Raw genomic sequence first — 27,067 nt, forward strand, 5'->3', positions numbered from 1 at the left:
AATACATTAAAAACCATGAATGCAACAATGTGTACACGCTATGTAAACAACATGGCATAAATCTATATAAAAAGAATAATCTTAAATTGTATTTTTTTTTCTCCAGAAATTACTTCTGAAAACAGAAATTACTTCCAGAAATTTTCTGTATAAAGTTCTACAGAGGGACTACAACTACCACAATGATACAAAATTACCTGCTTGACGGCATAATGTAGCAACCTTTTTGAAAAATATATAGCGGTTTATGTTTTAAGCATAGACTGTTTAGACAATCTCTTTAGGTAATGTCAACAAGCCTTAATAGTAAATGCAAATCGCGCTTTTCTGTCATTCTGAACAGGCGTTTACAAGGACAGCTATATGTCTGTTTTGGGGTCCATCAAGCCAGGGTCCTTCCGCCGAGGCTTCCCCACGTGAATATACGAGCATGATAGTCTACTGTAAATGAAGCGTAGTTTTATTTCCATAAAGGTGTATTTAGGATCTAAACATTTTGTTTTGCTTTATCGATACAACATTTAAGGTATGCCCTATGATGTGAATAAACATATAACTGTTAGAGCATAGTTTTGTCCGTGCGCGTTGTAAAGTGTGTTGAATTTCTCTGCTCGAACTAACAGTTACAGTGTTTACTTCGTTTCAACATGTAAAACTGATTTTATTGTGTTCGTGGTGACAGGGTGCAGTTGTGAAACAATGGCAACTTTTCGAAAGAAGGTGGACAATCGCATCCGCGTCCAGATAGAAAACGGCGTCGCACAACACCATCGGTCGATGTTCGTTATAGTTGGTGATCGTGGAAAAGATCAGGTGAGGCATGTCTGTGTTTGATGATAATGTAAGTTACTAATGTGAGACGTTTGCAGAGCCTCGCTCATTTGTGCACTCTGCATCCAGGTTGTCATTCTCCACCACATGCTGTCTAAAGCCACAGTCAGAGCCCGGCCATCAGTGTTATGGTGCTACAAGAAGGAGCTGGTCTTTAGCAGGTATGATTACTCAAAAAACAAAACACCTCATTCATTGTTGTGTTCAGAGGCCCAAACTGAGGAAAAATGTCTTATTTATATAGCATTCATATTACATAGATATAGCATAGTACTTAAAAGATGAACTTTTGATAGCTTGCATTTTGCGATGTAAATCAATACGATCTTTATAACAGCGTAGCATATACATATCAGCTGTCACTCTATAACTTCCAATAATGTCTTTTAAATGCTTAGTTTTATTATCAAAGCTTTCATTCTGTACAGTACCGGTCAAAAGTTTGGAAACATTACTATTTTAAATGTTTTTGAAAGAAGTCTCTTATGCTCATCAAGCCTGCATTTATTTGGTCACAAATACAGGGAAAAATTTAATATTGTGAAATTTAAATAATGGTTTTGAATTTTAATATACTTTAAAATGATATTTATTTCTGTGAAGCAAAGCTGAATTTTCATCATTCTTCAGTGTCACATGATCCTAAAAAATCATTCTAATATGCTGATTCGTTATCAATGTTGGAAACCGTTGTCGTGCTTTAATATTTTTTAAACCTCCTGTAATACTTTTTTTTGTATATAAGTATATAAATATATATTTCTTGTGATACAACATTTTTTATTTACAATAGAAATCTTTTGTAACAATATATACTACCATTTAATAGTTTAAGGTCAGTAATTTCTTCCTTTTTGTTTTTTTTTAAAAGCAATAAATACTTTTATTTAGGAAGGATGTGTTAAATTGATAAAAAGTGATAGTAAGGATTTATATTGTTATATACGATTTCTTTTTTGAATGAATGCTGTTCTTTTTAAAGGGTTAGTTCACCCAAAAATGCAAATTAAGTCATTAATTACTCACCCTCATGTTGTTCCAACCCCGTAAGACCTTCGTTCATCTTCGGAACACAAATTAAAGGTGCCCTAGAATGTTTTTTTTTATTATTTTATAATGTTTCCTGGGTTGCCCTTATAATGTTAGTATGTTTTCTAGATCAAAAATAATCATAATTTAGAAATAAATGGCATTTTTCCTAGCCTGCTTTTAGCCTCTGATTTGAACACTCTGTTTGAAGGGGCGTGTCTGCTGTGGGATTCAGTGTAACCGCGGCCACTGCTGTGATTGGCTGACATGCTTGCATGTGAAATAGCTACGCATTACATGTGAAACTCTCTTGAATACTTTTACTACTACTATTATACGTTTTTACTATAACAGCTATCGAGATTAACAAATCGTGAGATGTTTTTAAAGTATTTAGATCTATTCCCATCACATAAAATGTTGCCGTGATGACTGAGCATTGAGCAGATGACAGTGTTGATCGCGAGAATGAAGATCTTATCATTGCAAAGCAGTTTCTGCTCTCTCTCAGCTTTCACCAATGCAAACACGATGATGTAAATACAGTAAGAGCTTCGTTGTGCAGTAATGTGCGTCATTGATTTCATAACGAGTTTGGCAAGTGTCCAGATAAACTCGCGCTGTGTGGAAAGATTGTTCTTTGATCGCTTTCTGTATATAATTTGTTCACAATTTAAATACGATTATTTTCATCCTACTAAAAGAAACGATGTGAAGCTGATATTTTAGTCACTGGCTTGACTTACTGATGCATAAACAGTATTGAACGATTTTGAGAGAAAGATTACCTGTCTGAACTTGAACAATTACACATCAGAAAGTGTTGCTTGGTAGCTCGATCCGAGGCCAGCTCTGTATTGGCCCAAGTTGAGGAAACAGTCGGTGAAATGTTTGGAAATTTCCAGAGAAAATAAAATTAACCCATTGTTTCTTCAGAGGCTCAGATGAAGGAACTAAAAAATACTTTTGTGTTCATGTGTACATCCACACTGAGCAACTGCCATGCTTTGGCTGCGCAGTTCAGACTGGCATTGAGGGCTGGCATATGCAAATATTTGGAGGCGTACATATTAATGATCCCGACTGTTGCGTCACAGTCGGGTATATGTGGAGATTCGCCTGTTTTTCAGGGGTGTTTTAAAAAAACGAGATTTAACTAAGAAGGAGAAAACAATGGTGTTTGAGACTCACTGTATGTCATGTCCATGTACTGAACTCTTGTTATTTAACTATGCCGACATAAATTCAATTTCACATTCTAGGGCACCTTTAAGATATTTTTGATTAAATCTGAGAGGTGGATCACTCCTCCATAGGCTTCCTAAGGGAGTGAAACTTGACGGCCCAGAAAGTCATTGAAGAAAATGTTTAAATATTCCATGTGCCTACAGTGGCTCAACTATAAGTTTATCAAGCGACGAGAATACTTTTTGTGCGAAAAACAAAACAAAAATAACGACTTTATTCGACTATTCCTTTTCTTCCTTGTGGGCCTGAGACGAGAGTTCAAGAGATTTCCAGGACGCATGCGCGAGAACTGAACAAGAAGTAGTAGAAGAAGAACGTCCTCTTCTCAGTTCTCGCGTATGCGTCGTGGAAATCTCTTGAACTCTCGAAATCTCTTGGGATCACTGATAGAAATGCATCTGTGGCTTTACAGCAATCGAAAGAAGAGGATGCGACAGCTGCAGAAGAAGATCAAGACAGGCACACTGAATCTAAAGGAGGATGATCCGTTTGAGCTCTTCGTTGCTGCAACCAACATCCGCTACTGCTACTACAACGAAACTCACAAGATCCTGGGAAACACTTACGGCATGTGTGTTCTACAGGTAATGTCAGTGGCAAACATCTCAGACAGGACCTTCATATTACTGTGGAACCCAGTAAAGCCTTACTTATGAAATAATAGTCAAAATTATTTTTTGAAATGGAATTGTTTTTGATCAGTTAGACCATTTTTTTTGTGTATATGTTTTTGTTTAGTATCGTTTTTGATACACCAGGCTTTTAAAGGGTCATATAGTATAGTATATATAGGACTAGGAGAATATGGAGATCATACTCGGTGAGTAAAGTATGCTGATATTTATATGGTTAACATAAAAAAAATAAAAAAAATATCTAAGCATAATAACAAAAAGCATATCCTCCTGGGACCCAAGAATAGACTTTTGTCCACTGTAGTGGACATTATATTTTAGTGAATTTCTCTGACATGACACAACCTGGGTGTCCTGTAAAGAGCACATTCAGGACTTTTCAGTGATACCAAATGTTTGGAGGTTTCACCATGAAAACAACTTCTCATTGGTCTTTAAAAATGTCTGACATTAATTTAGTGATCAAATGTAGCATTCTTATGGAAATATGATAATATATTGTAATTATAATTTAAATTGGACTACTTTTCAAATTGTATTTCATAAAACAACATCTCAGGAAAATGTTAAGGGGTTTCAAATAAAAAAATTATTACCCTTATTACCCTCCAATTATTACCCTTATTTTTTCATTAAATGTTGCTCCAAGAACACATTAATGTGCAAATTAGATACAGTGTATAGATACATTGCATTGAATGGGAATATTAACTTATGGCCATTTTACCCACATATTGCAAAAAGTAAAATGGTGTATCAATTCATTCCATTATTTCTTTCATAACATAGTTGAGAATAATCTTTATACAAATTTTGGTTGAAAAAATCCTGAAACCCCAAAATGTATTGGTGATTGAAAAAAAAATCCCATTGTTTTTGCCTATACATATAATTTCATGTCATTTTATTTTTTAAACAACTTAGTCCTGGCGTCCACTACAGAGGACATAGCATAACGTATGAATAAAATATTATTTTATATATATGTTTTTTTACCATTTGTTTATTGTGCTCTAAACAGTGTGATGACATGGAAAAAAACTAAATTCAAAAAACTTTTTTTTTCTGGGTCTCAGGAGGATATAAAACATATAAATATAAGTCGTCACTCTATGGGTGTGTTCACACTTGACATGTTTGGTTGGATTAAAACGAACCCTGGTGTGATTGTTCTGTTAGTGCGGTGTATTTGAATAAGTGTGAATGCTGCCGTCTGAACCCTGGTGTGCACCGAGACCGCTGGTCCGCTTCCAAACAAACTCTGGTGCGGTTTGAATGAAATATGAATGCAACACCGACCAAAGATATGTAAACCAACCAAAAACACAATGTCACAGAATGCTCAAGCATATCGTTTTTTCTCATGAAAGTCGCGATGGTGTCCATCACAGTTCAGTACAGGCATCAGAATCACGTCTCCTCGCAGCAGATCTGTGTTTGTGTGTGTGACGGAGGGATTCCTGACGCTGTTTTAACTCCTTTACACATTTTATAAGCTCTTCACGAGTTCTCAGCTGGTCATAATACCATCATATGTAGCTACGCACATACAACGAGCGCATTTAGCCCAGAGTACAGCATAGTTTTGTAAGTTCCGTCGTGAAATATACGTAATAAAAACGATCAGTCAGTTTGAGAACACATACCTATGCCTTTAGATTCTGTATTAAAAATGCTAAGTGGACCAGGACTAAATGTTTTTTTTTTTTTTGTTTTTTTTTTGTCCAGACCAAACGAACCAATCGAACAGAACTACAAGTGTGAACACACCCTATATTGTCCAATAATGTCTAATATATATCATATTTGATACTCACATTTTAGCATGATTTTTCTAAAAAATGATAATCAAGTAAAAGTTACTTTAGTTCAGTAAGTGTTCATTTGAATACTTACAATATAAAAGTTATTCTTAACTTTACTTAAAAACAAAAAAAATCAGATTACACAGCAAAAAGACGTGAACCACGACTTTAAGGAGGATGTTTTTTGCTAAAAAAAAATGATCAGAGAGCAGAAGGCATGTAGTAGATTGTGTACAAGAGGTTTTTCAGCAAAGTTTTAATCATGTTGATCTTTTAGAGGTCTTAGAAATGTATGCATTAAATATGATACAGTTTAAGGTTAAGTTCCTCTGACTTTGTGTTCCAGGACTTTGAAGCTCTCACTCCCAACCTCTTGGCTCGGACAGTTGAGACTGTAGAAGGCGGAGGCATTGTGGTCATTCTTCTGAGGACTATGAAGTCGCTGAAGCAGCTGTACACAATGACAATGGTAGATGGCCTCTGAAGTGCTCGTGTGTCAATATGAAGCTGGTCATCTGCGTGGGAATATACTTTTTTTTTAAAATGTGTGTTTTCTTTCAGGATGTTCATTCTCGATACAGGACAGAGGCTCACCAGGATGTTGTTGGAAGGTTTAATGAAAGGTCAGTCCTGGAATTCTGAGATTCAATTACAAAACACTCATAGAATATTAACTTAGATATTAGTAGTATTTTAATAATTACAATACTAATATTTAATATGTCTTCATTTCTTAATTTTCAAACATTCAGCCATCAAGTTTTTATTTTGTTGGACAACTGGAGCCCAAAATGAAAATTATCCCATAATTTACTCACCCTGAAGTCATCCTAGGTGTATATGACTTTCTTTTTCAGCCAAACACAATCTGAGTTATTAAAAAATATCCTGGCTCTTCCAAGCTTTATAATGGGAGTGAATGGTACCTTAGATTTTGAAGCCCCAAAAAAGCGCATCCATCCATTATCCATCATCCATCATAAATCCATCCGTATGGCTTTGGGGGGTTAATAAAGCCCTTCTGAGGTGAAGCGATGCGTTTTTGTAATACAAATATCCATATTAATAACTATATAAACTATAATCACTGGCTTCCAGTAACGGCCTTACGCAAGTCTATTTCTGATGGAAGAGTGACCTCTGACCCGATGCATTTAAATATTATGTTTTCAATATTTAAAAAAAATTACAAATGCAATAAAAAAACAGGTATCGGTACTCTGAATGTACCAAAAATGAAAGAATCGGTATTAGACTCTGGAAAAAGGGGTATTGGTGTATCCCTAGTACATAACCTGTTCTTGTACTATCCTGTGGGAAAGAAAGAACTGCAGAAATGATGCTTGTCATATTTTCCCCCAGATTCATCCTGTCTCTTTCCTCCTGTAAGACATGTGTTGTGATTGATGACCAACTCAACATTCTGCCAGTCTCCACTCACATTAACAACATCAAACCTGTCCCTCCAAAAACACAGGTACGCCTGGTTCATAACCAGATAGTGTTCTGTTTGCTAATTAGTTTATATGAATTCCATAACCTTTTTGATTTTGCCAACAGGATGAGGGACTTTCTCCTCTGGAACAAGAGCTGAAGGACCTGAAGGAGTCTTTACAGGACACACAGCCAGTTGGCGTTCTAGTGGACGGCTGTAAAACTATGGACCAGGTCAAATCAAAAGATCTCCTAAAAATATTAATGCTGATTTGTTCAACTAGTGTTTATTTAGCCTGTGTTTATGTCTTCAGGCCAAAGCAGTGCTGAAGTTCATTGAGGCTATTTCAGAGAAGACCTTGCGCAGCACCGTGGCTCTCACTGCGGCCCGCGGTCGAGGTAAATCTGCTGCGCTGGGATTGGCTATGGCCGGAGCTGTTGCATTTGGGTATGTAGTACAGTGTTATGATTATGAATGAGCTCTTGTTTTGTTATGTTTGCCTCCTGACTGGATTTTTTGCATATGAATAACTAATTGACTTTGTGTTCTCTTCTCAGCTATTCAAATATCTTTGTCACATCGCCCAGCCCAGACAATCTGCACACGCTGTTCGAGTTCGTATTTAAAGGTTTTGATGCCCTCCAGTATCAGGTAATCATCAATCAACATCATTAGATATGATCTAGTCACAGCCAGACCCAGACTGTATTAAAAGAGTGTATTATTGTAAATAAGACTAATTAAACATTTACAGTAATGCAATTCGGAGGCAAGACATGGGTATTTTTGTTGCAGTGCCTTGCAGCACTACTGTAATTTTTTAATAAACAGAGTAACAAGTTGAACTCCGTGTATTTTAGGATCGGTAATATACTATTTTAGTTTTTATTAATGAAGCCCCTATTGGAATTGTTGGTTTTCTTTACTATTATTCCTCCTGAATGGAAGTCTGTGGCAGCCCTATGAACCCTAAGTAGGAAAATGACCAACTTTAGGGTCTATGGGACAACTCTATAGCGCCATCACCAGTTCAAAAATTCACATTTAAAACCGTTAGATCTTTTGAAACCTTTGATCTAGAAAAATGAAACTTAGGCCCCATCCACACTACTGCGTTTTAGTTTAGAAACGGATAATTAAAATGAATACGACCTCCGTCCACACCAGCGTTTTAGCTGCGTATTAGAATTGATCTTCTCCGTCCACATTAAAACGACTGAAAACGCGGATCACGTGACCATTCACCAACACTGGGCATGCGCGTGCCGGTGTAAACACAACTTCATTGATAAAATTATCCCACCATGCTCTGGGTTAACCCCAAACCGACGCTCCATGTACGGTCAACGCCGCCGCTGCACACGGGAATTGTCACAGATCGCTCGAATAATAGCTTGACTCCGGCGCATGTAGGCAGTTATAGCGTTGTAAAATGCAGAATTTACTTGTACAACAGCTGCTAGCAAAGATATACGCCATGAATGATGACACCCAATCATAGAACCGAGCGTGAGCCTCTACTATCGTTTCTAAAGTCCTCCGTCTTGACCCGTCTACACTAAAACGCCCTCCGGAGATTCAAAACGAAAAACGGATCGGCAGCGTTTCTAAACTTCTCCAATTTTGCCGTTTTAGTGTGGACGGGGGGAGCAAACGTAGCAAAAGGTCTCCGGGGCCTTAGTACACATGATTCCTCTCATCATGCTGATCATTCAATACCCTCAGAGGCTTTATCTCGGCAAAACTTTGATCAATAAAGAAACTATTATAGAATCGAAACGAAACTTGGTAGGCTTCATTGGAACCGTGATCTGAGGGTCCATGCCAAATTTAGGAACAGAGCCATTCAGTGGATATGTTTTTTTTTATATATGTTATGTTTTCATCTTAATTTAGATAAAGTTTTAGCAATTTTTTTTGTTATTTGTAACTTTTTTAATATGTCTATATATTTTTTATTTTTTATTTCAGTTTTAGTTGAAGTAAAATAAATGTAATTGAGAGAAATGTTGCCTTGGTTTTTACATTTTATTTTTATATTATATATTTTATTTTATTTGTTAACATTTATTTATTTTTTCAATTATTTTTTAAAAATAGTTTAACTATAATAACCCTGGTCAGTTAAACGATTTAAACCCTGATCATTTATTTAGTATTTGCTACAATGTGTAATTTTTTAAATAAATTCTTATAGGTAAATATGTTCTAAATCAATGTATCTACTAGTAGGAGAATATAAATCAGACATTTATGCATACATCTGATAGCCTGGGAAAACCTTAAGACAACTTCCGGCAAATTTAGATTTGCTCTGAAAGTTAGTCTGGCAAAGAGCTCATTCAAGCCCATTTCCAATCCGCCGAAATCGAGGCACCAATCAGAAACGTTGTTTTTTTTTTTCTTTACACGATGACGACAGCGCTGGGATTTTGAAGCAGATTTTGTAGCCTACATTACAAAGATGGATGCCGCCGTCGAACATCACTCGTTCGAATCAGCTATCGCGTCTGTTTTAAGCGATTTGAACGTTTCCTTTTAGTTAAAAACCGAGCAAAGAACAACACTCGGAGATGTTTCTTCGCCGCTCTGCATACGTCATCTCCTTCATCGCTCTGATTGGGTTTAGGTCTATCCGCGACGTCCTTTGGTGACGCCCCTCTGGAAATGATTTGTCTATGACGCTTTGCCAGACCATAACTCAGTTACAACTGAGAATGCTCTGGTTTTAACCAGGCTATACATCTGAGGGAACTACTTCAAACCATTTTTAAAATTTTTAATTTTATTTTAGGAACATATGGACTATGAAATCATCCAATCTTTGAACCCAGAGTTTAACAAAGCTGTGGTTCGTGTGAACATCTTCAAGGAACATCGACAGACCATTCAGGTATACCGACTTCCATCTCTGCATTTCTTTTCCATAATTTTCTTTTTTTTTCTTGCAAATATTCGTTAAACAGTGGAGTCTCAGGTATTGACTTTGCTTAGAAAGAATTTATCCCCTTTTAGTGTGTTTTTAGAATATTTGGAAGTTAAGAAACAGCAGGTTCATATGGTGCATTTTGCGTCATTCACAACAATAATAATCCTTGATGTTTTGATGTGCAGTACATTCACCCTGCTGATGCGGTGAAGTTAGGCCAGGCCGAGCTGCTTGTCATCGACGAGGCTGCTGCTATCCCTCTGCCTTTAGTGAAGAAGCTACTGGGGCCGTACCTTGTGTTTATGGCATCTACCATCAATGGGTCTGTATTCGAAGAGCTGCTACATATTCATCTTTTTACAATGGTATATTATCAATGCAGTAATGGTCATGTCCACATGCAGATATGAGGGCACGGGTCGCTCTCTGTCTCTGAAGCTGATTCAGCAGTTGAGACAGCAGAGTGCAGACAGCCAGCAGAACCTCTCGGCTGAGAACAGGAACACCAGCACAGCCAGACTGGCAGCAGGTATCCGCTAACGTCCTTTTACTTCTGAAATGTAATGGAGTGAAACAGTGCCTGCCCGCTTTTTCAGCGGTGTTGTGTTCTGGAAGCACCTTTTCCATTCATTTCTCCTATAGGGATTTTAAAAAGCCACGAACCAAGCCAACCAGATACGAGGTGATTCATAACGTGACAAACTTTAATTTGAAGCAAAAAAGTATTAGAAAATCGGACAAAAATACAAAGGTACAAAATATTTTTTGAGGCTTTATTGAGGGAAATAACTACAATCCCATGAAGCATTGCGAACAACATAGCCAAATATAAAACTACTACATTTAAAAATGTTGTTTATATATACACGCAAATATTTAAGTATTTGGAGAGCGTAGGAGGACTTGATTACGTCATTCACAGTGTTTAATGGGAGCTAAAAAGAGCTAAAGTGGGCGGAGCTTGACTGTTTCATTAATGCGTCAATACTAGTGCTGTCAAACGATTAAAATATTTAATCGCGATTAATCGCATTAAAGTCCCCATGAATTCAAAATTGACCATACTTACTTTGTTTGCCTAAATTGATCGTTTTGTGGTGAACAATTCATCCATGCAAGTCAATCCACACAAAAAAATGTTTTGGCTTCGTAATCTTTAATCAAAATCTGAAATTTCCCCTCCCCTCTGCATTGGAGGACCTTCCCTGATGACATTTGATGGTTTGGGTGTCTGCTTAACATCCGTAACCACGCCCCTCCAACTGACAGTAGACAGGCTGAATGAAAACACCTACTTTTCTAGATCCAATCAAGTGCTAGTTGGGAAAAAAGCCACGCCCACTATTTTGCCTCATTTAGTAATCCGTTTCTCTCGGAAATACGTCACAACACTGGAGAAAAGTCGTTTGCAACTTTCGGTTCACGGGGACTTTAATGTCGTAGTTAACTCACGATTAATCGCACATTTTTATCTATTCTAAATGTCTCTTGATTTCTTTTTGTCCCATTATTTTTTTCTCATTTTAATGCTCTTATCAACATGGAAAAGTGGATCGGCTTGCTTTGTGCAAATGTTTTTTATTGAAAACAACATTGGCATATACAGTGTTCAATTTCACACTAACATTCTCACTTAGAGCAAATAATCTCTCACACAATGTAACACTGTCCATCAATAAAAGGGTGAAAGAAATCCTGACGAGGTTCTGATATTGACGAGGGGGCGGAGAATTCGCATCAGCTGTGTGTGTGTGTGTGTGTGTGTTTGGCCTTCATCAAGTGGTATTTCAGACTGGACGTGCTGCGATGACGATAGCTCAGTTCACAACGACAAAACACACAGATCGCTTTGGTCTCGTCAATGGAACCCTTTGGCAACTTTTTAAAAGTAAACTTTCCATTCAGAATCTTATTGGCATCCATTTCGGCGTCTCGCGCTCTTCATCCACTCAAAACGTAACGTTAACCTACTATTTGGCCGGCTCGCGAGCCCAAACAAGTGTGTGCGGCGTGCCTGTTGTTTTGTTTCCGGTCTAGCTTGATCCGCTTGCGCTTTGGTCGACGAAGCAACAAAACGTCCTCGTGCGGCGCAAGCCATTGAAATGAATGGGTTTCATAGCGCAGCGCCGCGTCCTGTTGCAAAAGCATGTGAAAAAAACTACAAAGTTTGCTAGGCCAAAAAGACCGTTAATCGCGCGATAAATAACGCCGTTAAAATGGGTTTGCGTTAACGCCGTTAATAACGCGTTTAACTGACAGCCCTAGTCAATACCCATTAATACTTCTATTCTATTGCTAATCTTTTTATTTATTTATTTATTAAAAAAACTTTGCTATGTGTAGTGTGCTGGACTAACTGGGACTTGTCACAGCACATAAATATTGTTTCCCTTTTGTCGGTTTAAGTGCTTCTATTGTTCTCCTCATTTGTAAGTTTTAAATGTAAATGTAAAGAGCTCTTTTGGTGCGTTTTGCTTGTCGAGACTCTGATTGGTGGAATTATCTGTACAGCAACTATGAATTACAATGTTTAACATGATTATTTGAAAAAATGTGTTCTGATGGATTCAACAGAAGCAAATATCACCGATTAACAACCTCCGATTATTTAAGTTACCATTAAAAATTAATTTCCATATGGAGAAAACGAATGGAGTTTTTACTTCTGAAACCCAATGTTGCACTCCATATCTCTTCACTTGCCACAAGAATTCATAACATGAAAAAAGGAATAACTTTTTCCCCCCTGACTGATGATGTGTTTAATGTTTAAATGCGCTCTGCAGCACGAAGCCTTCATGAGGTGACCCTCCACGAGTCTATCCGCTATGGCCAGGGGGATCATGTGGAGAAATGGCTGAATGAACTGCTGTGCTTGGACTGTCTGAGTGTGCCACGCATCATTTCCGGCTGCCCTTTACCCCAGACGTGCGACCTGTATCCTCTAAAAGTCAAACGAGACTTCTACATTCAGCACTGGATTTTTATGTTCATGCTAACATTATACTAGTATGGTAACCCATTACTGCCACACAAGAAAAAAAAAAACATGCTTTGGTAAAAATAATTAAGAGATTAACAAGTCAAAATTATGAGGTAAGTCATTATGACATGAAAAGTCAAAATTTGTTGTCATAATTATGACTTTATCTTATTGTTTTGACTGTTATATCTTTTTGACTTTTTGTCCGATTTTTAATCGTTCTCTTATGTGGGCTGCCTGCCTGTCTGTCACATGATTTTATTTACTATCATCATCACCAGACGTGTAAAAACATGCCTGATTTTTTCAAAATAACACAAAACATTGGGTAAACATCTCTCATCTACCTTAGATTTACTCCTCTCTCTAGACATTAGATTTCTTTAACCCCATATTTCAGTTATTATGTGAATCGAGACACGTTGTTTTGTTATCACAAAGCTTCTGAGACTTTCCTTCAGCGCCTTATGGCACTTTACGTAGCATCACATTACAAGGTAAATTAATATCTTGGTTATTAGAACAGTGGTTCTCAATCTTTTTGACTGAAAAACCTTTCATCGTCACTACACAATTTTTAAAGGCTCCCTGATATTTTTTTGTAGTTTTGTATTATTATTTAATAGTTGATATTATTATAACATTATATAAGAATTACATTTCAGTTTACAATTTGATTCTTTTTTTATTTAAGCATTTGACAATGAATGAAATATTATTTAAAAAAAAATATTATTAATATTAATAAATGAATAAATAACAATTTATTAAAGGGGTCATAATATGGATATTTTATCATTTTATTATGTTCCGTTATGTTCACTTTTTATTTTACATTATTTGTCTGAAATGATCCGTTTTTAAGGCGCTGCTCCTTTAAGGCTTGTCAGTAAATGTCCACTGTTATGATTGGCTAAGGTCATTGCATAGGAAATGAGCAGGATATTTTAAGCTATGAATCTTACAGGATGTTTTAATGGTACAAAGACCTTACATGTCAAAATATGAAGGCACATTTTTATGTCATGATCCCTTTAATATTTTTTTCGTCATCTTGGTTGAGAACCACTGAATTAGAGCGTTACATAATGTCACAAACTTTAAACAGCAAAACAATTTTACCTCGATCTCTCCCGCCTCAGAATTCACCCAATGACCTTCAGTTGCTTTCGGATGCTCCTGCTCACCATCTCTTCTGCCTGCTGCCCCCTGTCCCGCCCACACAGAGTTCACTCCCAGAGGTCTTAGCAGTTGTGCAGGTACGGCCACAGATACTTCATTCCAGGACGGCTAAATCTGAGTTGAATTATGTTGTTAATGAAATAACTAATTGCAGGTGTGTCTGGAAGGAGAGATCTCACGCCAATCCATCCTCAGCAGTTTGTCCAGAGGGAAGAAAGCTTCAGGTGATCTCATTCCCTGGACGGTTTCGGAACAGGTAACAAATCCCAATTTTAAATGAAGCTACACTACAGTTCACCAGTTTGGGGCAATTAAGGTCTTTTTTTAAATACTTTTATTCACCAAGGACGCATTGAATTGATCAAAAGGGACAGTAAAGACATTTATTATGTCACAAAAGATTTCTGTTTCAAATAAATGCAAAAAAGTATCATGGTTTCCACATAAATATTAAGCAGCACAACTTTTTTCCAACATTGATAATAATTAAAAGTAATTTCTGAAGGATCATGTGACACTGAAGACTGTAATGATGCTGAAAATGCAGCTTTGATCACAGGAATAAATTACATTATTTAAATTGTAAAAATTCTTCAGTATTTTGATCAAATAAATGCAGCCTTGGTGAGCATAAGAGACTTCTTTTTTAAAACATTGAACATTAAAAAATCTTACTGACCCCAAACTTATGAAAAATAGTGTATAAAGATTATTTATGCCATACTGTCAAATAAATGTTTCAGAGAATGATTCTGATGCTCTTGTGTTTTTAGTTTCAAGACCCTGATTTCGGAGGGCTCTCTGGAGGCAGGATTGTCCGTATTGCAGTGAACCCTGATTATCAGGGGGTAAATTACTTTCTTTTTCCCCTCAGACTCTGTTATGTTCATTGAACAGCTTACATATAGAAGTTGCTTGATTATGGCTTTGTTTGAGCAGTTGTGCCATTACCCATGTGTGGTTCACTGTGCCGTCTGTAGATGGGTTACGGCAGCCGTGCTCTGCAGCTGCTGGAACAGTATTACGAGGGCCAGTTTCCTCTGTTGGATGAGCAAGAACAGACACCGGCCAGCGCTATCACATCTCTGAGCAGTGAGGTAATGCTAAAGTCTGTGTGGCACTTCATGTTTTAGTGGACTTTGCTGTATTGTTATATTGGTCCATGTTGGGGGAAAATATTAAATAAAATAATTCTTCCTTGTGTTCATATAGAGAAAATCGCTTGATCATATTTGACTAGATTTGTTCTTTATTGTACTTTTTTTTACATTAAACATTTTGAAGCCATTTCAGAAAATACGACACTTTTCAAAAGTTGCAAAAAGTTTTCTGTTTGGATATATTTTAATTGTATTTTAATTCTGTGATGCAAAGCTGAATTTTCAGCATCATTACTCCAGTCTTCAGTGTCACATGATCCTTCAGAAATCATGCTAATATGCTGATTTGCTGCTCAAGTTAAACAGTTATTTTTGTGTAAACTGAAGAAAATTCACTTTGATATATAGAATGTTCAAAAGATAGAAAGCGGATTGAAAAGAAACGTGGTCTCTGCAGACAGCCCAGGCTCCACAAACGGCAACAAAAACAAACTGGGCTAACCCACTCCACGAAACATGACAAACTGTTCCAGCCAATGACCGACAAGAAGGACTTGGGGGCGGGGTTTGGGGGGTTAGTGCGCGGATGAGGAGGAGGTAGGGTCTAGCTAGCCTCCGTTTTGTTTGACAATACTTTAAACGTCAACAAGAAGTGACATCACCCAACATCGCTTAGAGCACCTTTAACTAGTTGCTTATTAGCATGCATATTACTATGATATTGGCTGTTTATTATAAAGCACATATGAATGCCTTATTTTGCATGACCATATTCTACATCCCTTAATCCTACCCAATACATAAACCTAACAACTATCTTACCAACTATTAATAAGATGTAATTCGTAGTTTATTGAGGCAAAAGGTATAGTAAATCGTGAGTTAATAGTGAGAACTGGATCCTAAACTAAAGTGTGACCAAATTTAGAATTGTTTGTTACATTATACATTTCTTTACTGTCATTTTAGATACATTTTTGTGTTCTAGCGAGAAGAATATATTTTTATTTTTTTTCTCACTGTTTATCACTCATCTCTGATTTGTTAAGTTCAGAATTGATTAAAATTAATATGCTCTTTTTTTTGTACAAGATCAGAACTAAATTAACTAAATCCTCTGTGTCAGTGATGTGTACAATAATATTTATAATTCAAGATTTCCTTTATACAATTCAGTAGTTATAATTGTCACTTCACTGATAAAGTAGTATAATATCTAGAACCTAAGCTTTGATAAATAAGAATAATGTAAGGTTACACTTTATTTTAAGGTGAAGTAGTTACATTATACTTGCGTACTGAGTAATATTAATGAACTACATGTACTCATTATAGAGTTAGCGCTTGGTTTAGGTTTAGTTACTTGTAATTATGTATAATTTACTGTTATTACTATAGTAAGTACATGTAGCAGCTTCACCTTAAGATAAAGCGTCACCTAATGTAAGTATGGATTCTGAAAGGAGTGTATATTTTTCCTTCATGTCCTTGTTCAGGCTGTCAGTCTTCTGGAAGAAGTGGTGTCTCCCAGGAAAGACCTGCCGCCGCTGCTGTTGAAGCTGAATGAGAGGAGAGCCGAGAGCCTGGACTACCTGGGAGTCTCGTACGGTCTCACTCCTCAACTACTCAAGTGAGATGCTTTATGCAAGCAGATTTTACAGTGATATTCGCACTGTTATACTATTGCAAAACATGTTCTATCTCAATCTCTCTGCTTTCTTTCTCATCCAGATTTTGGAAAAAGGGTGGATTTGTTCCTGTTTATTTAAGACAGACTCCGGTAAGCATCCCGGAATTTCGTTTTTTTAAGTGTTTTTCTGTTTTGTAACTTGTATTCTTATACTGTGGCCTGTAGAACGACCTGACGGGAGAGCACTCCTGCATTATGCTGAAGGAGCTCAATGCTGAGGAGTCAACAGAGCAGAACCAGTGGCTCTCTGCTTTTTGGAAAGGTGAGAATGCACAATCTCTCAGAATAATGCTGCATTTGACCAATCAGAATCAATTATTCCAGAGAGCTGTGTAATTAGTGCTGTCAAACGATTAAAATATTTAATCGCGATTAATGTCATAGTTAACTCACGATTAATCGCACATTTTTATCTATTCTAAATGTCTCTTGATTTCTTTTTGTCCCATTATTTTTTCTCATTTTAATGCTCTTATCAACATGGAAAAGTGGATCGGCTTGCTTTGTGCAAATGTTTTTTATTGAAAACAACATTGGCATATACTGTGTTCAATTTCACACTAACATTCTCACTTAGAGCAAATAATCTCTCACACAATGTAACACTGTCCATCAATAAAAGGGTGAAAGAAATCCTGACGAGGTCCTGATATTGACGAGGGGGCGGAGAATTCGCATCAGCTGTGTGTGTGTGTGTTTGGCCATCATCAAGTGGTATTTCAGACTGGACGTGCTGCGATGACGATAGCTCAGTTCACAACGACAAAACACACAGATCACTTTGGTCTTGTCAATGTAACCATTTGGCAACTTTTTAAAAGTAAACTTTCCATTCAGAGGGCCCTATCTTGCACTCGGCGCAAATGACTTTGTACACTGACGCATGTATCATTCCTATTTTGCACCCGCGCATAGCGGACTTTTCCCTCCACAGACGCACGTCGGTTAACTAAGAAATACACTTGCGCACCCCGGGGCGGTTCAGCGCAAAGAGGAGGCGTGTTCCGGCGCAAACTTTCCCTCATGCTATTTTGCTGTTCTATCAAACAATTGCGCCACTGACCAGAAAAAAACTAGTCTAAAGTCAGTGGCGCGTTGCGCGTTGTTCATTATGCTATTTTAAGGGCGCATGCTTGGCCATAATCAATGTAGCGTGTGCACAACGCGCATACACGTTGATTCTCTCATCTAAGCAGCAGTTTTCATTTTTGCAAATCATACATTATTACGATAGATAGATATAGATAGATAGATAGATAGATAGATAGATAGATAGATAGACAATTTATTATAAAAGCATGTAGCTTACACATTTACCCAAATTATCATACGCCTGTTTAACAGAAGTTAATTTGGGTGGGTTTCTCCATCCCCAATGTCACTTCTCTGTGTTTTACGGCCCTGACGAGAACGCTGCACTCCTCGGCTGTGAATCGCTCCTGGCGCGCGCCTGGCAAATCCGCCGTTATAATAGGAATCCGCTTTAGAACAAGCGCACCTGCTCTTAAAGGGAATGTGAGATGACGCTCTGATTGGTTTATTTCACGTTACGCCCAAACCACACCTATGAATAATGAAGCTACTTCAGGCCAACCCCTTTTAGATTTGCGCCAGGCGCAAGAGGCATTTATCCCGCCGGGAAAATAGCAACAGCACCGGGATCCGCCCACAAAGTTACTTGCGCTTTACGCTTTGACACTTGCGTTTCAGATCGTTAAAATAGGGCCCAGAATCTTATTGGCATCCATTTCGGCGTCTCGTGCTCGTCTTCCACTCAAAACATAACGTTAACCTACTATTTGGCCGGCTCGCAAACCCAAACAAGTGTGTGTGGCGTGCCTGTTGTTTTGTTTCTGGTCTAGCTAGATCCGCTTTCGCTTTGGTCGACGAAGCAACAAAACGTCCTCGCGCGGCGCAAGCCATTGAAATGAATGGGTTTCATAGCGCAGCGCCGCGTCCTGTTGCAAAAGCATGTGAAAAAAACTACAAAGTTTGCTAGGCCAAAAAGACCGTTAATCGCGCGATAAAAAAATGAACGCCGTTAAAATAGGTTTGCGTTAACGCCGTTAATAACGCGTTTAACTGACAGCCCTAGTAATAATATATAATTCTCACTCCGCTATCTTTTCCTGATTTCAAAGACTAACGTTTCTTGTGTTGGACAGATTTCCGGCGGAGGTTCCTCTCCCTGCTGTCCTTCCAGTTCAGCAAATTTAACCCGACCCTGGCCCTCAACATCCTGCAGAACAAGAGCGCTAAGGATGACAGCCCGGCAGGTACAGGCCCGCATCTGCCACCTCATCAGACTAAATGCTGTATGTGTGTGTTGGTTAAAGATAACCTTTCATGCGTCTGTGTGTTTTCAGCTCTCGGCAGTGCTGAGCTCGCTGCCACATTCACTCCATACGACCTGAAGCGTTTGGAGATGTATTCAAGAAACATGGTGGACTATCACCTCATCATGGACATGATCCCTATTATTGCACGCATGTATTTCCTCAAACAATTGGGAAACATCGGGCTTTCTGTTGCCCAGTCTGTAAGTCAGCTATGTGCGTTTTTACGTTTTTAGTCCCAAGTATAAGAATTTTCTTTATTTAAGTCAAAATGTATCTTTAAGAATAGCCTATGTGATTTTACTAGTTATTAAAGATACAAATATATTTTAATTTATGTATTTTTAAAAATAGTAATAGAAGTATAATAAAAAAAATGTTATATATATATATATATACACTCACCGGCCACTTTATTAGGTACACCTGTCCAACTGCTCGTTAACACTTAATTTCTAAGCAGCCAATCACATGGCGGCAACTCAGTGCATTTAGGCATGTAGACATGGTCAAGACAATCTCCTGCAGTTCAAACCGAGCATCAGTATGGGGAAGAAAGGTGATTTGAGTGACTTTGAACGTGGCATGATTGTTGGTGCCAGAAGGGCTGGTCTGAGTATTTCAGAAACTGCTAATCTACTGGGATTTTCACGCACAACCATCTCTAGGGTTTACAGAGAATGGTCCGAAAAAGAAAAAACATCCAGTGAGCGGCAGTTCTGTGGGCGGAAATGCCTTGTTGATGCCAGAGGTCAGAGGAGAATGGCCAGACTGGTTCGAGCTGATAGAAGGGCAACAGTGACTGAAATAACCACTCGTTACAACCGAGGTATGCAGCAAAGCATTGTTGAAGCCACAACACGCACAACCTTGAGGCGGATGGGCTACAACAGCAGAAGACTCCACCGGGTACCACTCATCTCCACTACAAATAGGAAAAAGAGGCTACAATTTGCAAGAGCTCACCAAAATTGAACAGTTGAAGACTGGAAAAATGTTGCCTGGTCTGATGAGTCTCGATTTCTGTTGAGACATTCAGATGTTAGAGTCAGAATTTGGCGTAAACAGAATGAGAACATGGAACCATCATGCCTTGTTACCACTGTGCAGGCTGGTGGTGGTGTTGTAATGGTGTGGGGGATGTTTTCCTGGCACACTTTAGGCCCCTTAGTGCCAATTGGGCATCGTTTAAATGCCACGGCCTACCTGAGCATTGTTTCTGACCATGTCCATCCCTTTATGGCCACAATGTACCCATCCTCTGATGGCTACTTCCACCATGTCACAAAGCTCTAATCATTTCAAATTGGTTTCTTGAACATGACAATGAGTTCACTGTACTAAAATGGCCTCCACAGTCACCAGATCTCAACCCAATAGAGCATCTTTGGGATGTGGTGGAACGGGAGATTCGCATCATGGATGTGCAGCCGACAAATCTGCGGCAACTGTGTGATGCCATCATGTCAATATGGACCAAACTCCCTGAGGAATGCTTCCAGCACCTTGTTGAATCTATGCCACGAAGAATTGAGGCAGTTCTGAAGGCAAAAGGGGGTCCAACCCGTTACTAGCATGGGGTACCTAATAAAGTGGCCGGTGAGTGTATATATATATATATATTTATGTAAGCATAATGCATAGTTGTGCTTGGAGTCAGCTGTTTTATTTGTGATAACGCACTGAAATATGTCAAATTATGCAGCCAATTTTTGGCCAGGCTGTCCAACTAAATATATATAACTGATTACGTTATAGTCAATGTGTACTTCCTGTTTCTATGCAGTTTTTTTGCATATTAAAATAAAACGAATCGGTTACCTAACGTAACCTCGGTTCTCTCTAGAAGAGGGAACGAGTATTGCGCAAGCTAGCTTACGCTGCGGGAAAGATTCATCTTTGCTGAGATATTGAAGGCAAAAAATTATTTCATAATTTGTATCCATTGACAACGCAGTTCCTCTGCGGCAGACCTAGAGCAGGCTAGCTAGCAGCTCATTGGTTCGCTCAGAGAGAACTGCTTAAGCCTATGGGAGAGCGGGGCTGAACCCGCTTCCAATGAGAGGCGCCCGCGCGCTCATTGCGTCATGGCCCGCCAGAATGGGCGTGGCTATGGTGTATATAACAGTCTCTCCCAGGCTTATATGTTGATTTATTTCAGCGTGAAGCGAAACGCTAGTAGCGCAAGCACGGCCGGGAACGCAATACTCGTTCCCTCTTCTAGAGAGAACCGAGGTTACGTTAGGTAACCGATTCGTTCTCTTACGAGAGGTTCTCTCGTATTGCGTAAGCTAGCTTACGCTGCGGGAACACCTGGTCAACGCCGTGCGCGCTATGAATCCACTCATGAATCCCAGGGTGATACCGGGGGATTTTTAACGTGGAGTGAATGTATTATGAGGCTGGCAGAGCGGGCACATGAAGTGTATACATAAGCATGTATGAGGCCGGCAGAGCGGGCACATGAAGTGTATAAGCATTTAAGGAGAGCATAAGGGGCGAACCGGTTGTGTGAGGGACTCCCAGTAATGCAGCTTCTTAGAGAGCTGGTCGTTAGACAGCTAGTAATTTTGCCTGCAAGGCGGGAACTTCCAAGTTGTAAAATCTGACAAAAGTGGACGGGGAGGCCCATCCCGCGGCCACACAAATGTCATGAATGGAAATTCCACAGGACCATGCCCACGATGAGGCCATGCCTCTAGTGGAGTGCGCCCTGATGCCCAGAGGGCAGGGCAGGCATTTAGATGCGTAAGCAGAGGCGATAGCGTCTACTATCCATCTAGACAGTGTCTGTTTAGAGGCGGCCAGACTTTTGGTGCGCCCCCCAAACGACACGAAAAGCTGCTCAGCGCATCTGAACGCGGCAGCGCGCGTAGTGTACAATCTAAGAGCCCGCACCGGGCAGAGGAGATTGGCGTCGCGCTCACTATCGGATGAAGGCAGAGCCGATAGGGAAATAATCTGAGCCCTGAACGGGGTACCAATCGCCTTCGGGACATAGCCATGTCTAGGTTTGAGAATGACAACAGAATCATTCGGTCCAAATTTGAGACACGCGGCGCTGGATGAGAGCGCGTGAAGATCCCCCACGCGTTTTACTGAGGACAGAGCCGTCAGAAAAACGGTTTTGAGCGAGAGGTATTTTAGGTCCACAGACTCGAGCGGTTCGAACGGGGGTGCTTTCATAGCTTCGAGAACTATAGAAAGATCCCAGATAGGAACCGAAGGGGGGCGCGGAGGGTTCATCCTCTTAGCTCCCCTGAGGAAGCGGATGACTAACTCGTCTTTGCCCAGGGACTGAGCGCGTCGGGGTTCAGAGAACGCCGCGACGGCTGCCACGTAAACCTTGAGAGTGGAGGGGGACCTGCCCTTGTCCAGCATCTCTTGAAGGAAAACAAGCAAAGACGGCACCTCGCATGACCGTGGGTCCAGATGTTTTTCGGTGCACCATTTTGAGAACACAGACCATTTAGACGCATAGAGCCTTCTCGTGGAAGGTGCTCTAGCCTGTATGATAGTGTTTCTTATGGGCCTTTCACACAGGACGCGGAAAGCGCTGCGCTGCGCTATGAAACCCATTCATTTCAATGGCTTGCGCCGCGCGAAGACGTTTTGTTGCTGCGTCGAGCAAAGCGCAAGCACAGCGGTGCGCACCATTGACTTGCTCGCGCGCACGCCGCGGTCAAAGTTCAAAATAGTTTAACTTTTGCCGCTGCGCTCTGTGACGATTATCAGCGCGGCCAATAGAAACGGGACATCCAAACAAACACGGAAATCAAAATGGATGAACGGCTAGTACTGTGTGTATCGGAATTTCCTGAGCTCTATGATACAAGTTTGAGGTCGTATAGGGACATCGGCAGAAAAGCGGTGTCATGGAGACATATCTCCATTCAAGTTGGCATGTCAGGTGTGTTTTAATATATATATATAATTTGTTATTTTGTGTCAGCTTTAATGTTTGAATAAATGTTTTATTCTAAAAAAGAACTGAGCTCATGATTCGTGTGTTGATTTCGATGTTATATGTGTGTGTGTGTGTGTATATATATATATATATATAATAAATAGAACTCCCGCTTAAAAGGTTTTTGAAAAATCCGCCTACTTTGCTCTGGCATAGCGCAGCGCAAATCGCGTTGTATCTGAAGGGCAACGCTGAACCCAGCGGCCAGCGCAGCGCAGCGCAGCCCATTCCGCGTCCTGTGTGAAAGCCCCTTTACTCCTTCTGGCAAATCGACGAATAGTCGTTGATCACCCATGCATGTAGCGCCCAGCGCCGTGGATGGGGGTGCCAGATCGTGCCGCGAGCTTGAGAGAGGAGATCTGCTCTGACTGGGATGGGCCACGGGGCTGTCTGTGACAGCTGAGTGAGCTCCGGAACCCAATTCTGACTCTCCCAACGCGGGGCTATGAGGAGCACCGAGTGGCGTGTGTCCCTGATCCTCTGAATTACCTGTGGTAGCAGAGCGATCGGAGGGAATGCATAGAGCGGGCGGCGAGGCCATTCCTGGGCTAGCGCGTCCTCGCTCCTTGAGAAAAATATTGGGCAGTGAGCGTTCTCTTCTGACGCGAAGAGGTCCACCTCTGCTCTGCCGAATAGCCGCCACAGTATTTGGACCGTTTGTGTGTTCAGGGACCATTCTCCTGAGGAGATGAGGTTCCTGGACAGTATGTCTGGACCGTCGTTCAGATGGCCCGGCACATGCGTCGCTCTGAGCGAGAGCAGGCGGCTCTGAGACCAAACTAAAATGCGTTCTGTCAGTAGGAAGAGATTCCTGGATCTGACACCGCCCTGACGGTTGAGATAGGAGACCACAGCCATGTTGTCCGAACGGATCAGCACATGGTGACCGTGAATGCGCGGCAGAAAGCGCGTGAGCGCGTTCTCGACCGCAAGCATTTCCAAACAGTTTAAGTGGAGGAGACTCTCCTGAGCTGACCAGGGGCCGAAGGCCGGTGAGCCCTCGCAGACGGCACCCCAACCCATGTTGGATGCGTCTGTCGAAAATGACTTTTCGGCGAGAAAAAGGTCCCCAAGGAAACGCCCCGCTGAAACCATTCTGTCATGGACCATGGCTGCAGAGCTGCGATACAGGTCTGCGTTACCTTTATCAGCTGGCGGCCCGTGGTCCACGCGCGGTGAGACACACGGCTCTTCAACCAGAACTGATGCGGGCGCATGCGCAGTAACCCCAGCTGGAGCACTGCGGAGGCTGAGGCCATGTAACCCAGCGCCTTCTGAAAAGTTTTCAGAGGTGTGAGTCTGTTCATCTGAAAAGATGCGGCGAGACGCTGCACACGGCGCGCGCGCGCTGTGTAGACAGACGAGCCGTCATTGAGACCGAGTCTAGCTCTATACCCAAGAAGGAGATAGTCTGACTGGGTTGAAGTGCGCTCTTTGTCCAGTTGACAGAGAGGCCCAAACTTTTCAGATGGTCGAGGAGAACTGTACGATGAGACAGTAGCTCCCTCTGTGATTGTGCCAAAATCAGCCAGTCGTCCAAATAGTTCAGTATTCGCAGCCCCTGACTCCGCAGGGGGGCGAGCGCCGCATCCATGCACCTCGTAAACTTGCGGGGTGCTAGGGATAGGCCGAACGGGAGGACGGTGTATTGATAAACCTGGCCTTCGAAGGCGAAACGTACGAATGGCCTGTGAAGGGGATTTATCTGAATCTGAAAGTAGGCATCTTTCAGATCTAGTGAAATGAACCAGTCCCCCTGGCGCACATGCGCGAGGAGTTTTCTGATAGTGAGCATTTTGAACGGTCTCTTCATGAGAACTCTGTTCAGAAATCTGAGGTCTAAGATTGGTCTGAGGCCGCCGTCTTTCTTTGGAACCAGAAAATAACGGCCGTAAAACCCCGACTCGCTCATAGATAGAGGAACTCTCTCTATAGCCCTTTTGCACAATAGTTTTGCTATCTCTGAACGGAGCAGAGTCACTGCTTCTGGGTTCACAATAGTTTCTAGCCGCGCTCGGAAACCTGGAGGGCGGCGGTGGAACTGTAAGCGATAGCCTAGCCTTATTGTGTTTAGCACCCACTGGGAAATTCCCGGAATAGCTTCCCATGCTTGAAGCGTAACGCTAACGCCCGTTTCACACATACTCCGTTTGCAGTGCGTATGCGGTGCGTATTTTTTTACGTACCCATGTTAACAGGTTAGAGCTTTCACACTGCACGCGGATGCGGTCCATCGCTCCGTTCCAGTTGCGGTGCGTATACAGCAGTGCAGAGATCGTTTACGCACCGAGTCTATTTTTGCTGTGCTGCAAACGATGAATTAAAGTGACAGCGCACGGTTCGTGGTCAAAATGAACACAGACTGACCTGAATATGTAGTAATTTCACCATAAATGCAGTTAATTCAATAAAATGTAGTAATCTCACCATCAATGTATTTAATTAAATAAAATGTAACCATAAATGCATTTAATTAAATACTACTTTTTTCACAGTCATCTTTTTACTTTAAGACCGGGGTAAATCAAAGAAGGCTACAATTTACTTCAACAAGGCCACATAAGGAACGACACGCGTCTCATTCGTTGAGGTGGAAAAACAAGTTATTTGTGACATGCAAGATTTATTGTATACAGATTGGAATTATGCAAAAGAAAAGGTATGAGTCTGCTGTTTTTGTCAATTTTAAGTTTTAATTTAAAATGTTTGCGATTTTAATTATAAGTACATGGTTAAAAATGTTACCACTTGCTTGAGCAACTTAATATATAATCTAGGCCTATATAAAAGTAATGCATTGAATAATACGTTGTTTAAATTGTGTTTTAAACGTGAATAGGCCTACAAAGAGAATTGCACTGGAGGCAAAAACTTTTGCTGCTGATAACTTGATTTGATTGATGATTTTTTGAAATACAAATAGTGAGTAAATGTGTTTGTGGTACAGCCGCGGATCAGTTGCGCACTGCAAACGCACGCAGCATATGTGAAAGCACTATAGCGCGTGCTGCTCCTGTACCGCATACGCACCGCAACACGGACCGCATACACACTGCACACGGAGTATGTGTGAAACGGGCGTAAGGGGTGAATGGCTACATGGTCCCCGTTGCTGCACACAGCGGGCCGCGCGGGCGCGCTCATAGTGTTTATGACAGCGGGACTTACACTCAGAGAGGAGTTTAAGGGCCGTGTAACAGAGAGAGCAGAGGTGGGATTGATGCACACGGGCTCGTGGGCGCGCTTATGCACTCTGAAACTCGAGCGGGTTGGAACCGCTTAATGGGAGTGGGCTCTGTGAGACACACGGGAACTGAAAAGCTTTTGTGTATGAGTGAACACAGTGTTGTGGGCACATTTTTTACACGTGAGGCTTTTATGCTCTTTTTGAGCTATCTCTGGGTCGCCGTGAAAACGGTGTTTGTGCACATGCAGTGCTTTGTGTATGAGTGAACACAGTGTTGTGGGCACATTTTCTACACAATAGGTTTTTATGCTCTTTTTGAGATATCTCTGGGTCGCCGTGAAAACGGTGTTTGTGCACATGCAGTGTTTTGTGTATGAGTGAACACAGTGTTGTGGGCACATTTTCTACACAAGAGGCTTTTATGCACTGTTTTTTTTTTTTTTTTTTTTTTTTTTGGATTTCTCTGGGACGCGGTGAAAACGGCGTTTGTGCACATGCAAGCGGGAAAAGAGACCGGCTTGTTGATGGCGGTGTACACTGCTGCAGTAGCCGTGTGAACGGGGACTGACAAAGGGCGAAACCTTGATGGCGGTTCAGCCATGGTGAGAAATAGCCGTCCTTTTCTCAGCTGAGGCTGGTCACGTGAGCGGCCTGCAGCGGGATATATATATAGCCTGAAATCGTCTGCACTTGTGACGCGCGTCGCGTGC

The 27,067-nt window shown here is 40.7% G+C and overlaps 1 protein-coding gene across 2 annotated transcripts in view; it reads left to right on the plus strand.

Annotated features, from left to right (window-relative positions):
- Positions 1-417: 417 nt before the first annotated feature.
- nat10 (N-acetyltransferase 10) overlaps positions 418-27,067 on the plus strand; it is a 29,104-nt gene continuing 2,454 nt past the window's right edge. For both annotated transcript variants that reach the window (XM_056256159.1, XM_056256160.1), the window contains exons 1-24: positions 418-526; positions 683-813; positions 901-992; positions 3,521-3,692; positions 5,895-6,017; positions 6,110-6,171; positions 6,911-7,025; positions 7,109-7,216; positions 7,297-7,430; positions 7,541-7,634; positions 9,778-9,876; positions 10,098-10,234; positions 10,317-10,441; positions 12,699-12,849; positions 13,296-13,392; positions 14,038-14,154; positions 14,232-14,333; positions 14,851-14,925; positions 15,058-15,174; positions 16,674-16,807; positions 16,909-16,957; positions 17,033-17,129; positions 19,033-19,143; positions 19,234-19,406. In XM_056256159.1, the coding sequence (XP_056112134.1) occupies positions 700-813; positions 901-992; positions 3,521-3,692; positions 5,895-6,017; positions 6,110-6,171; positions 6,911-7,025; positions 7,109-7,216; positions 7,297-7,430; positions 7,541-7,634; positions 9,778-9,876; positions 10,098-10,234; positions 10,317-10,441; positions 12,699-12,849; positions 13,296-13,392; positions 14,038-14,154; positions 14,232-14,333; positions 14,851-14,925; positions 15,058-15,174; positions 16,674-16,807; positions 16,909-16,957; positions 17,033-17,129; positions 19,033-19,143; positions 19,234-19,406 (2,598 nt within the window). In that variant the 5' untranslated portion in view covers positions 418-526; positions 683-699. The remainder of the gene's footprint in view (positions 527-682; positions 814-900; positions 993-3,520; positions 3,693-5,894; positions 6,018-6,109; positions 6,172-6,910; positions 7,026-7,108; positions 7,217-7,296; positions 7,431-7,540; positions 7,635-9,777; positions 9,877-10,097; positions 10,235-10,316; positions 10,442-12,698; positions 12,850-13,295; positions 13,393-14,037; positions 14,155-14,231; positions 14,334-14,850; positions 14,926-15,057; positions 15,175-16,673; positions 16,808-16,908; positions 16,958-17,032; positions 17,130-19,032; positions 19,144-19,233; positions 19,407-27,067) is intronic.

This window comes from Rhinichthys klamathensis, unplaced genomic scaffold (genome assembly GCF_029890125.1).
Source record: "Rhinichthys klamathensis goyatoka isolate OS25496 unplaced genomic scaffold, OSU_Roscu_1.1 h1tg000005l_1, whole genome shotgun sequence".
Classification (NCBI taxonomy): Eukaryota; Metazoa; Chordata; class Actinopteri; order Cypriniformes; family Leuciscidae; genus Rhinichthys; species Rhinichthys klamathensis.